Source organism: Diadema antillarum, unplaced genomic scaffold, assembly GCF_040938485.1.
Source record: "Diadema antillarum isolate AM-2024a unplaced genomic scaffold, OU_Dant_1.0 scf00000033, whole genome shotgun sequence".
Classification (NCBI taxonomy): Eukaryota; Metazoa; Echinodermata; class Echinoidea; order Diadematoida; family Diadematidae; genus Diadema; species Diadema antillarum.
Genome location: NW_027270922.1, coordinates 27,695 through 40,709, shown reverse-complemented (window position 1 = coordinate 40,709; position 13,015 = coordinate 27,695). Strand labels below are relative to the sequence as shown.

The 13,015-nt window shown below is 38.6% G+C and overlaps 1 protein-coding gene across 1 annotated transcript; it reads right to left on the bottom strand.

The window, feature by feature from the left end:
* Positions 1–7,276: 7,276 nt before the first annotated feature.
* On the bottom strand, positions 7,277–7,624 carry LOC139742958 (uncharacterized). Its single transcript, XM_071653469.1, has one exon. It carries the CDS (start codon positions 7,622–7,624, stop codon positions 7,277–7,279), a length of 348 nt encoding a protein of 115 aa, XP_071509570.1.
* Between the last annotated feature and the right edge of the window lie 5,391 nt (positions 7,625–13,015).

The window sequence follows — 13,015 nt, the reverse complement described above, 5'->3', positions numbered from 1 at the left end:
CCCACCAACAGACACACACGTACAAACACAAATCCCAACAATAGGTACTTGTGTACAGACACAAACAAACACACACACGAATATAAAAATTCCTTTTCCCAGTCATGTAAAATGTATTAACTAGCATTCAAAGCATAAAACAAAAGTCGATGTTACAGAAGCCTCATTTTTTTATTTTTTTATCTATTATTTTGGTCTGGAGGACTGGGAACACGTTTGTCAAATCATGATTTTAAAGGGATCGTATAGTTTCGGTAGAGTCTTAAAGGGTATGTACAGTTCTGGTCGAGGTGAGGATTTAGCTTTTAACGTTTTGCGAGATATTCAGAAACCACTCTATGAGATGTCAAAGAGCATGCAATTCTAAGAGGTATCAAAAGTTTATTTGATGAAAATCGGATTTGAAATGGCTGAGATATCCAAAAACAAGGTGAAACAAAGATATCCTAATGAAGTTGTGGCATGTCGCCTTTTATTATTATCACTTTTTTCGATATCTCAGCCATTTGAAAACCAAGTTAAAGTACAATTTTCATCTCCACCAATACTGTACCATCCCTTTAACTACCGATAATATACCCTAGTACATGGATCAGCTGGGAGCCGTAACATAATTATGGAAGGTAAACTCAGGCACAATGCATCTCATTAGTTTATCATGATACAGTTCTGATGGCTGCACACACTCCTTACCATAATTCCGGTTCTGTAGGACCCAGTTCAAGCGCATTATGATGATGGTGATGATGATGATTATCATTATTATTGCTACTACTACTACTACTACTACTACTACTACTATTATCATTGTTATTATTATTATTATCATCATCATTATTATTACTCAAGGAGTCGTTTATTGCAGTCACTTGTTCCCCTTTGATCTAGAAAAAACTTGCTTAACTTATCCAACGGTGATCATGCACCACCAACCAACAACATGTCGCCACATGCTTTTGAAATGGGAAATCACGGACTGCTTGTAAGAAGTGACAAAATCATACGAAGATCTGAGATTGTTTCTTTCTGATAGCAAAATGTCGAGGTTTAATGCGCAATCTAAATCTTCATAAGTAATGCTGTAAAGTGAGTTCTAAACAGAAAGCGCACAACTTGTTCGATTATTATCCCAAGTTTGGTTTATGTTTGCAAAAATAAGCGAACGCATAATTTACTATTATATTTATTAAACAAGGTAAATTATCAATAAAGAAGAATATTAAATTTTAAATCAATGATTTCTTCTTTTTTTTTTGCATCACGTTGTTTTCATTAGAACTGATTGAACAATTGGCCATGCATCGACGTCAATATTTTCATTGGCGTCGATATAATGCAATTTATCAACCAGTTTGCAAAAAGAAGAAGAAGAATATTTTGCAGGTATATAGATTACGATTACACAGAGAGAGTATACTTCTATCACTCTGTTTGAAGTAAAAGTAACGTTTCCAATTATGATTGTTCTTAACCCATTCCATACTAAATTGTGAAATTCCCATAGACTTAGTACGCAGGCAACCAGGTTCCCGTATGGAACGGTTTAATTCAAAGTGACACCAATAATATTCTGCATAGGAACTGTTTGATAACTTGCACTGTATCGACATAACTAAGCACCGATTTATAAATCTTCGTAGCCACAGCATGGCCACTACTCACACAGTTGCCTGGTTGCGACAAAATCAACTCAAGGCAAAAAACCAACACAAGAACAAAAACAAAACAAAAATTTGAATACATACACTAATACAAAGACCTTCAAGTTCATCTTGTAATTACTATTTTTTATTGAGCGCTTTTACAGGACCTGATCAAAGCGCTGTACATACATCAACAAACAACATTCACAAAGCATAGGAACAACATACTTTAATAGTAGTTACAGTTGAAATAGTTCAGTCTTGAGTTTCCTTCTAAACATTTCCTCTGAATCACATAGACGGAGTTGTTTTGGTAGAGTGTTCCAGACAACAGATCCAGCAAATGAAAATGTACGTTCGAAAGCTTTGGTTTTTGCTTGTGGGATTTGCAGGACTGTCTTATCATTTTGTGACCGGAGTTGATATCTGGTGGCTGTAGAGGTGGTTAGTAGGTTGGATAGGCATTGAGGAGCGGTATTCATCATGCATTTATAGACAAGAAGGGCTAGTTTGAAATCGATACGCTCTTTGATGGGGAGCCAGTGTAACTGCTTCAGTAAAGGAGCACTCGGGGATCTTCTCTTTACACCAAGCACCAGGCGAGCCGCTCGATTTTGGACTTTTTGGAGTCTTTTCACATCACTGACATTCATATTTGCCAGCAAAGAATTTCCATAATCAAGCCTGCTCAGAACTAGAGAGCGTACTGCATGGTTACATGCATCTTCTGTAAGATACTTTCGAACATGAGATACATGTTTCTCAGATGGAGGATTGCTGTCTGGCACACTCTACTGACATGATCTGTCATCGACAGTATCTGGTCAAAATGAGCACCTAGATTTTTTTTTTTACAACCTAGTTGTAATTTAAACTACTTTCATTTCATGATCATTCGTCCATGATATAAAATACATGAGCAGTAAATTGGTTAACCTCCACTTTGTGAAAATAAATTCATTACCTCCTTGGTACTTTAAGATGATTAACTGTTTGCAATGATGATGTCCTATGTTATCTGCATTTATATGCATTTAACATAATAACATGATAGTTGTAGTTGAATAGATTCTGGATGATACTTATACATGATAAAATATCAATTACTTGTTAAGTGATTCACGTTTTACAAGCCCTGCTTTTTAGTAAGTCACTTTTTTCCATCGTTATACTTACTTATCTGTCAATATTGCAAAGTATACATTGCTTTTCTTGTTACGCTTCTTAATTGCACATATTATTTCATAGAATGTATAACAATTCATACTGCATGATGTATTTCTTACAACATGATTAGCTTTGTGTATTGCAAGCTTTATATGTGTATTCTGTTTCACTCTTTTGTTGGATAAAAATGAATAATGAATGAAAATGAAATTATATGTTTAAACGAATTTCATTCTTAAGTTTGAACGAGCTCATTAGAATGTAGACCTTCACTGAAAAGTCAAGTATTTCTGACTACATATTTGTACCTCTGCGATATTGTTGTTGTTTTTCTATTGTCGATGTAAGCGTGTCAGTGTAAGAGCCAACTGCAAATGCTTTAATATTCGTCTTTATCCGCAGAAAAAAAAATGTGACCGTGCATCACAAAACCAACAAAAAGTCGCAACCCCCGATTTTACGTGAGGACTCAAAAAAGGTGAAACGGGTCAACAAAGTAAATCTTAGGTTTTTCATATTTTCTGAAAGAGCTATACTTTTTATGCCTCCGCCACGAAGTGGTGCCGGAGGCATTATGTTTTCGTGTTATCCGTCCGTCCGTCCGTCCGTCCTTCCGTCCGTAATCAGTTTTGTGGACAGCGTAACTAAAAAACCGTGTGATGCATTCTAATGAAACTTGGCATGTATAATATGTATGAGTGGGCAAAGTTGTGCCTTTCAACTTTTAGGTGCACATGTTCAAGGTCAAAGGTCAAAAGGTCAAGGTCAAATGCTCAAAATTTCACTATTTCCCCCATATCAATGCAATGCCTGAAGATATTTTTGCAACTTAGTGTATATACATGTACTACCGTATAAAAATTATCCAGAGAAAGTTTCGGATCAAGAGGTCAAAGGTCAAGTCAAAATGTTGAAATTTCATATTTTTCTCCATATCTCGCAAATGGTTGAAGGTATCTTCATGGACCTTAGTAGAGTATGCATGTACTATAACTGACAGTGATTATTTATGGAATTTGGGGGTTGTGGGTCAAAAGTGTTCAATTTCACTGACTTCTTCCTCCATATCTCGAAAGTGACTCAAGGTATCATCATGATACTTAGTATATATCAATGCATGTTCTACCTGACGGTGATTCTCTTGGGAACTGTGGGGTCATAAGGTCAAAGTCAAGGTTTAGATGCTAATATTTTACCATTTTATACTGAAATTACACTTGAAAACTATACTCCATACCTTGAAAACTACTCAATGCATAGATTTTAAAAAGGGTGAAAAGTCAAGTAAAAATCCTCCCCAAATGCCTGCACTCAAAGACAATTAAGCCATTCATTTAATTCAGCACATTCAGCACATTTGTGATAAACCTGTCATTTTAATATTCTGTCAGTTATGTTGAACTGTCATCACACATTGTCAAGACATTGTACCTATGTATTAGGAGAACCATGCATTATGGCGGAGGCATGCCAGTTAACATAGCGACATTTCAATTTTTACATTATAACTAAGTTTGGGGTCATGAAATAAATGAGAAATTGGTTTTTTCAGCAGTTTTTCTACAACACTTTTTTTTTTCGTAGAGTCGTGAGAAGTACCAGAGGTACGTCTTGGAGGCCTCTTACATTTCTTGAAAATCCTTTGCACACACTTCACTTTCAACTCTAATAACTTTTGAAAATATAACGCTACTGCTTTGAAAGTTGGCATTGATAATGGACAGAATGTGTTGATAGAGCACGGTCAATTTCAGCCTAATCTGCAAATCCCTTGTTGTTGCTCCAGTGGTTACATCTTGTTTTTGTCATATTAACCGCGCAGCTGGCAAGGTTTGGTGAAGGTTAAGGATTTGAATAGACCCTACACTTCAGAGCCTCTTTTCTCAGTTCACACTTTTCAGAGTGTGTGCTTTCTTTTCAATATTGAGATAGGTTAGGATTGCCCATATGATTTGAGTTATACATCATTTTAAAGCTTAGAGTCTGTTCTTCAGAATTTAGCCTTAACTAAAAATCCTTATCTGGCGACTTTGTGTTGGTTTCCTGATGCAGGGTCACAAATAATCACTTTGTAATTTTTCTGCAGTCTGTCATTTTCACACACACACACACACACACACACACATACACACACACACACACACGTTCAGGCATGCACGCACATCATACCAAACATAATTTTGACTCAGTACAGCTTGATGCTTTATCTAATGTTACGCATATCTGACATTGGAATTAATTTTACCTTGTATGTCCCTTGTCCTCCTTTTCGTTTATGCTATACATGCAACTTGTGGTATGCATTCTATTTATGTACGAAAATTAATAATAATAATGATAATAATAATAATAATAATAATAATAATAATAATAATAATAATATATATATATATATATATATATATATATATATATATATATATACAGAGTGGCCCAAAAAGAACGGAACGCCTAAGATCTTTAATTTCAGCAATATCGTTGCAAACATGTCATGATGTTGCATACTATTAGAAAGGCCATTCTTTTTCCAGTAGAACGACACCAAGCTCTTTAATTTCAGTTAATGCCTTACGATTTTAGGCCCATTTTTGTCAACCCTTGCAATTTTCAAAATGTAATCATTTTGCACTCTCAGAGATACAGAAACCAGTGAGAATTTGGCTTACCGTAGAACCAGTAGCGTTCGCATTGTGCGGAATGTGGGGCATTAGAGGCGGACAGTGTTTTTGTCGTCAGGTCGTCTCATTCAAAATGGTAACGGACAATGACAGCCACATTCCACACATTGTGAACGTTACTGCTTCTATGCAAGCCGAATTCTCGCTGATTTCGGTGTGTCTGAGAGTGCAAAATGATCACATTTTGAAAATTGCAAGGGTTTACAAAAATGGTCCTAAAATCGTAACGCATTAACTGATATTAAAGAGCTTGGTGTCATTCTCTTGAAAAAAAAATGGCCTTTCCAAACGTATGCAAAATAATGACACATTTGCAACGATGTTGCTGAAATTAAAGATCTTAGGCGTTCCGTTCTTTCTGGGCCACCCTGTATAGGATATATATATATATATATATATATATATATATATATATATATATATATAATCAATAATTAATACATCATGTAAACAAAACAAAATTCCAGAAACGAACAATATAATTGAAATGAAATGATTAACTCCATTCGCCCTATAGCCTATACAGTGCAGAACATCTTTATTCACACTCTGGTTTTTTATCTTGCACGATTATGTTTTTCTCTTTGTTTTGCTCTATTCCTGTTACTGTTTTTTTTTTGTATTTTTGCAATATAAAACCAGGCAGTCTATCGTTTATGAAAAATTGTAGATGTTTTGTAACGGCTACTGGGTTGAATGTCTATTATATCCACGTGCACATGTGTGTTCGTCCCTTGTTCTCGAGGATGACCAATGACATCAATTGGCTCGATGGATCCGGAGGTGGCTGATGAGGCCAATCTGGGCAAGAAAGCCTCTCCCACAGGTAGGGCAGAAGTGGGTAGGGGCTAAGCTGTTGGGGTTGGCTGCTCTAGCTTTTCGCATCTGGCGTTTGTGCTCTGCCTGCTTGACACGCTGCTCCTCTGCTCTGCGGGCCCCTACAGCAATAGCATGGCGCCAGGAAGGGCGATCTGTGGCGAGTGTCTCCCAAGACTCGGTGTTAATGGAGAAGTCTTTTAGGTAGATCGTCAGGTTGTCTTTGAAGCGCATCTTTTGTCCTCCCTCCTTGCGCTTCCCATCAGCGAGTTCTCCATAGAAGAGCTTTTTCGGGATGCGGTCATCAGACATGCGGGAGACGTGGCCTGCCCATCTCACCGGGGCCTTGCGGATTTGGTAATGATGCTAGAGATGCCTGCCCGCTTCAGTACCTCAGTGTCCGGAACTTTGTCCTCCCAGCGGATGCGAAGGAGGTTGCGGAGGCACCGCATATGGAAGTGGTTGATTCGCCTCTCATGTCTCCGGTACAAAGTCCAAGTTTCGCAGCCATAGAGAAGTGGTGAGGACAACAGCGCAGTAGACTTTCAGCTTTGTTGAAAGGCTGATCCCTCTCCTCTCCCAAACATTTTTTCTGAGTCTCCCGAAAGCACTGCTGGCTTTAGAGATCCTGTTGTTGAGCTCAGCATCAACTGTGACACAATTGGAGAGGGTGCTGCCCAGATAGGTGAAGATCTTTGCTGCCTGGAGAGTCTGTCCATTCACCTGGATTTGTTGTTTGTGGTACTGGTTCCCTGGAGCTGGTTGGAACATTACCTCAGTCTTCTTGGTGCTGATGGTAAGGCCGAAGTTGTCACAGGCAGAGGAGAATCTGTCCATCTGCATCTACATCTCTTGCTCACTATTGGCATTTAGTGCACAGTCGTCGGCAAACAAGAAGTCTCTGATGACGGTCTTCTTCACCTTCGTGGTGGCCTTCAAGCGCCTAAGATTAAAGAGCTTTCCATCTGACCTCTACCTAATGTTGATGCCAGATTCACAGTCTTTGAAGGCGTCTGAGAGCATTGCCGAGAACGTCATGCTGAATAGTGTCGGGGCCAGGACAAAACCCTGCTTGACTCCATTTGTCACTGGAAAGGTCTTGGAAAGTTCACCATTATCTAGAACTTTAGCAGTCATCCCACCGTGAAACTGGCGGACAATTGTGATGAACTTCCGTGGGCAGCCAAACTTTCCCATAATTTTCCAGAGTCCCTCACGACTAACCGTGTCGAAGGCCTTAGTCAGATCAACAAAGGTTGTGTATAGGTCACGATGCTGCTCAATGCACTTCTCCTGAAGCTGGCGGGCAGCAAATATCATGTCAGTGGTCCCTCGACCTGCACGGAAGCCGCATTGACTTTCAGGGAGATGACCCTGCTCCAGATGTTCCAGTAAGCGATTGAGGAGGACTCGGGCCAGGATCTTGCCTGCTATAGACAGAAGGGAGATGTTTCGATGGTTGTCACAAGCCTGGCGATTCCCTTTCCGTTGATGTGGACAACTGTAGCATCTCTGAACTCTTGTTCTTTGCTCCACATGGATTGGTACAGCTCGGTGAGCTTGTTGAGGGTGATTGGGCCACCCTTTTTGTACACTTCAGCAGGGATGGAATCAGAGCCTGGGGCTTTCCCACTAGACAGCTGTGTGATGGCTATGTCGATTTCCTTCTTTGAAGGGGGCACATCAAGCTTATGATTTATGGGCACCTGGGGGAGGCGATCGACGGCTTCACTGTTGATCTGGGCTGGTCGATTTAATACGCTGTTGAAGTGTTCAGCCCATCTTTCTAGGATCAGCTTCTTCTCTGTCAGTAGCGTAGACCCATCAGCACTGAGAAGTGGGGATGATCCGGATTGTTTTGGCCCATAGATCGCTTTCAGGGCATCATAGAAGTTCTTCATGTCGTGTCTGTCGGCAAAGCTTTCGATCTCATCGGCCTTGGCACTAAGCCAGGAATCTTTCATGTGGCGTAGTTTTGCTTGGACCTTGCTGCGGGCGTTGGTGAATGCAGCCTCTTTGCCATGCTGGAGGGATCATTCTGATGTACACGTAGAAGGTTGTGTTTTGTATCTAAGAGCTCCTGAATTTCTGTGTCGTTTTCATCAAACCAGTCTTGATGGTACCACGTGCACATACATTCATGACAAAGGAAGCCCCTCTTCATTTGATTTGAAAACTTGCCGCAGTCTGCTTGCGAGGACAAACTTTGATTGAGAGAAACATGACGTGTTTGTGAAACTGAAAGACATGTTTGCCTCGATTTTTTGATGAATTGTTCACTAAAACACAGAAGGAGAATAGAATAAATGAACTGGCATCTGTGAGTTCTTGCCTTAAACAGGATGGGGTTGCTATAAGATGTCGTGATAAGTTTACGATAAACGGAAACACAAGAGAGGACACGGTGATCGAAAGTAATTGATAAATCTCGTGAGACGTAATTCTGCCACTTTGATATAGAAGTGGTTTTCTTTATCATAGACTCGTATAGGGTATATTTGGTTTCTAATCGAGCTATATGTCAGTTCTGATGAAGGACGCTTTTGCTCCAGTCAGGTCATAATAACCCTGCCCCACACATCGTGCTAAACTAAAACACATGAACAGATAAACATAATATCACACATTTTATTTAATCTTTTGGTATGTATAGTGCAATACAATTAACCCATTCTCATGATATGTCTTCACCTCAAGTTCTCTGTGTGTTGGTACAAACAAATCACAATATAGATGACTCGACATGAATAAAGTGCACCAAGATTTATTTATTTATCACTGAGACCCTCCGATATCCGAGAAATAATCAATACTTGCAGCTCTGCTCTATTTTCTACATTGCTCAATTGCTCCTTCTATAGGCCACATGGCTCCACATCACTGTAATCTCCCACCAGTCCAGTCCTGACCAGTTTGCGTTAAGATACATATAAAACCTAACCACAGATTTCAAATATTCACAGCATGTATTTTCGTCCAAATACACAGGTACGTTTTGTGTCCTTTTGTGTTTCGTTTTGTGTCCAATTGCTATAGAATGCTACAGCTTTTTACAAGAAAGACTAATGTGCATGATTTGAAGAATAAAAACAACACCACCCCGCAAACAGCAACAACAACAAAACAAAGCAAAACAAGGCAAAAAAACAAACAAACATGCATGTTTGTATATACGGTTTAGGTTTGAAACAGAACGCAGAACCAAAAGATTTTATACGCAAATTTGAGAAATGTATTATACATGTACGCACATGGTTAATCACTTGTACACTAGCGTACACACACTTGGCTTGCCTTTGTTTCTGTGGGAGAAGCTGGGAAAACATTTTACTTTTTGACAAAAGTTAAACATGGTTTAAAAAACAAAAACAAAAGAAGCCAAAATCGAAAACTGTTTCATGTTTGATTTCTTAAAACATGACATATTCATTAATAGAATGCAGTACCAATTATTATGCGAATGTCCCATGTATAATACAGATAGTTCGGATTGCCTTTTTTTGTGCGAGAATCTGCAAGAACATTCTTTACAACTTTTTACAAATGTCTAACATCATTTGAAAGACAGAAACCAAAGAAACCCCCCCCCCAAAAAAAAAAAAAAAAATGTGGAATTGAGTTTTGATTGTTTAACCCTTGTACTACGCCAGGAACCGTGTTAAAGAGTACAGAATGCGAAACCAACATACATAGGCACATACGTAAGATATGCACCCTTTTAAACTTGCATATTATACATCAGTACATTTGCTGGGAGAAGTTGAAAGGGTGTACTCTACTCCTGGTTTGGGATATCTAGGACCGTTTGGTTGTTTCCTATAATTACCTCAGTAAGTGAGACTGAGTCTATTTGCTACAAATTGTACATATTGAAGTCCATCAATCAAACAAACAGAGTAATTTACTTCTTTTTCTCTGCATGTGCGAATATAGCTTAGACCCTCTATTCATTGAAAACATTAAAAGCTTTTTTTTTTTTTCCAGCCAAGCGAATATAACATATCACGGAATTGTAATGTATGTGTATTTTGTCTGTCCGTCTGTCTATGAATGTGTGTGCACACTTGTGCAGTTTACATTTACTCGTACTCTGATCGAATGCTACACATTAAAACATAGATGGATCTGACGTACTTATCACATTGTATAACACTGATCTTGAATGAACGCGATAAATTAAGTTTACTCTCACCTGCAATACAAATTCAATTTCTCGTCGAAGCAAACGAAATTAAGTATAAAACAGTGACACATAGACGTACATCATGCAACATAACAGTTTTTCACTTTATAGCTGAATGTTCAAATGCTAGTCACTGATTTAATTGGTTGAAGAGTGTATAGGTTTTGAACATCTGAATATGATTGATCAATAATGTCTGCACATAAGCTTTAAGGTATATGAAAAAACGACATGTCTTTGTAAATCAGACTTTTTGTATGTAACAAAACATAGCTAAAGTGAAATTCATTGGGGTAACTTGTTACATCACATTAATAATAAACAAATGGGGTAAGCTAACTTGTTACAGTGTAACAACTTGAACAGATACGTATCGCTTTCAATGACCTAAGCAAAAGCGTTTAATTATACAAATTCAAACATCAGATGGTGCTATATATACCCTCATCAAAAGAATACACACACACACACAGACACACACACATTTTTTTTTTTACCAACATATACCCATGATTAAAAAGATGAATGGTTTTGGTGAAACAAAAAACCAAACACAGTGATTATCTTATGATTTTTACTCATGCAGAGAGGGGAGAAAGCGGTTTTCCCTAACTTTTCCATTATACGCTGTCAAGGCATGATCAAATTTCGCATGCAGAGATAGTTTCATTACGTTTGATGTGATATAGTTGTGAACGACGTCTCTTGTTTAGATTTTGACAAAATGATCATGTTACAACCTACCCGTGCTTTAAGCCTTTAGCAACTGAAGATCCTGTACATAAGGACCTATGGTTCTCTAGAAGGTACAGCAATATTGTTCTCATTTCGACAGCTTTCTAAATGATTCAAAATAGCTCTCTGAATGTTCATTTTTGTCTACTATGAATTATAATTATTGAAATCCTATTAAGACTTTACCAAGAGAATGATATGTCACAGAAAAAAATTCTGACATGCTTTTGTTGACCTTCTACCTTTTGAAATCATATGATTATATATTCTATATGTAAACAGAAAACACATTTAGAAATAAACTATAAAAAAAAAAACACGGACGGGCGGTATCGGTCGGTTCAGTTGCTACTGGGTTAACCAACTATAGACTATGGTCTGGAGCTCCCCTACTTAGAAAGATGTAGACGCGTATACAACACGTTTTCTACCATGATATCCTCATCCTTAACTGACGTGTAATTACACTCCTGAGCAGTCACAGATATGTCACAGAAAAAATTCTGACATGCTTTTGTTGACCTTCTACCTTTTGAAATTATATGATTTTATATTCTATATGTAAACAGAAAACACATTTAGAAATAAACTAAAAAAAAAAACACGGACGGGCGGTATCGGTCGGTTCAGTTGCTACTGGGTTAACCAACTATAGACTATGGTCTGGAGCTCCCCTACTTAGAAAGATGTAGACGCGTACAACACGTTCTCTACCATGATATCCTCATCCTTAACTGACATGTAATTACACTCCTGAGCAGTCACAGACAACATGACGTTAACTTGGCTCTTTATGTCGGATTCAACGGCATCGGCCTTCCTGGTACTCGCGTTTGTAAGCTCCTCTGGTGTCTTGTCATGAAGGATGCTGCAAGGCCCACTCTTCTGGCATGTCTCAGAGTTACCGCAAGGATGGCCTTCCCTCGCCTCGTCCTTCCACTCCTCCCAACTCGATTCTCCTCCCGGCGCGGCAGCGGATCTTGTCGCTCCGCTTGGAGAATTGATGACGTTGTACACATGGTCGCAGTCGTAAAGGTTTGCTTCTACGCTCGCGCCGAGGGCCGTGGTTGGCGGGCCGAAAGAGTTGATCGGTGCATTAACTTCATCCGGAGGTTCTTCCGCATTCAGGGTGACGTAGAAGGGGCTCTGTTCCGCTGGGGACTGGGTAGAGCGCAGGAGCAGTTGGTGCTTCCTATTAAAGCCGACATAAGAGAAAAGGGAACAGCGGAGAGGAATTGAAATAGGAATTAAAAGTCCGGTTAATGATGGCACTCACTACAACAAAGATAACATTTTTTTTTTTATGATGATGGTAGTGATACACGTTCTTAAGGTTTTAGTCATAACCCTCCCATCCCACGAAAAGCTCGAAAGCTTCAGTATAACATTTTGAGGTTAAAGCGTAGTAGAATAGTCCATGGTTGTACCTATAGCGTTTGAGTTTCATTGATTCATTCATTCTTCTTCTTTTTTTTTTTTGATTATCAATTCCAAACAACGTACATTGGTGACTCAAACGTCAAAATGATGGTATACTCCTGTTACATAGTAAGATGATCAGTAATTAATACATCTTGTTTCATTAAGGACTTGATAGAAATAAAAATGCCCCCCCCCTAAAAAAGAAAAAAGAAAAAAGAAAAAAGAAAAAAGAAAAAAGAAAAAACAAAAGATAACAACCTCAACCTCGTGATCGGGCTTCCCTTCTTGGCAGAGGCATAAAAATTATTTACTTTTTATAATATACTGTAGTATACTTCCGGCGAACACACACACACACACACACACACACA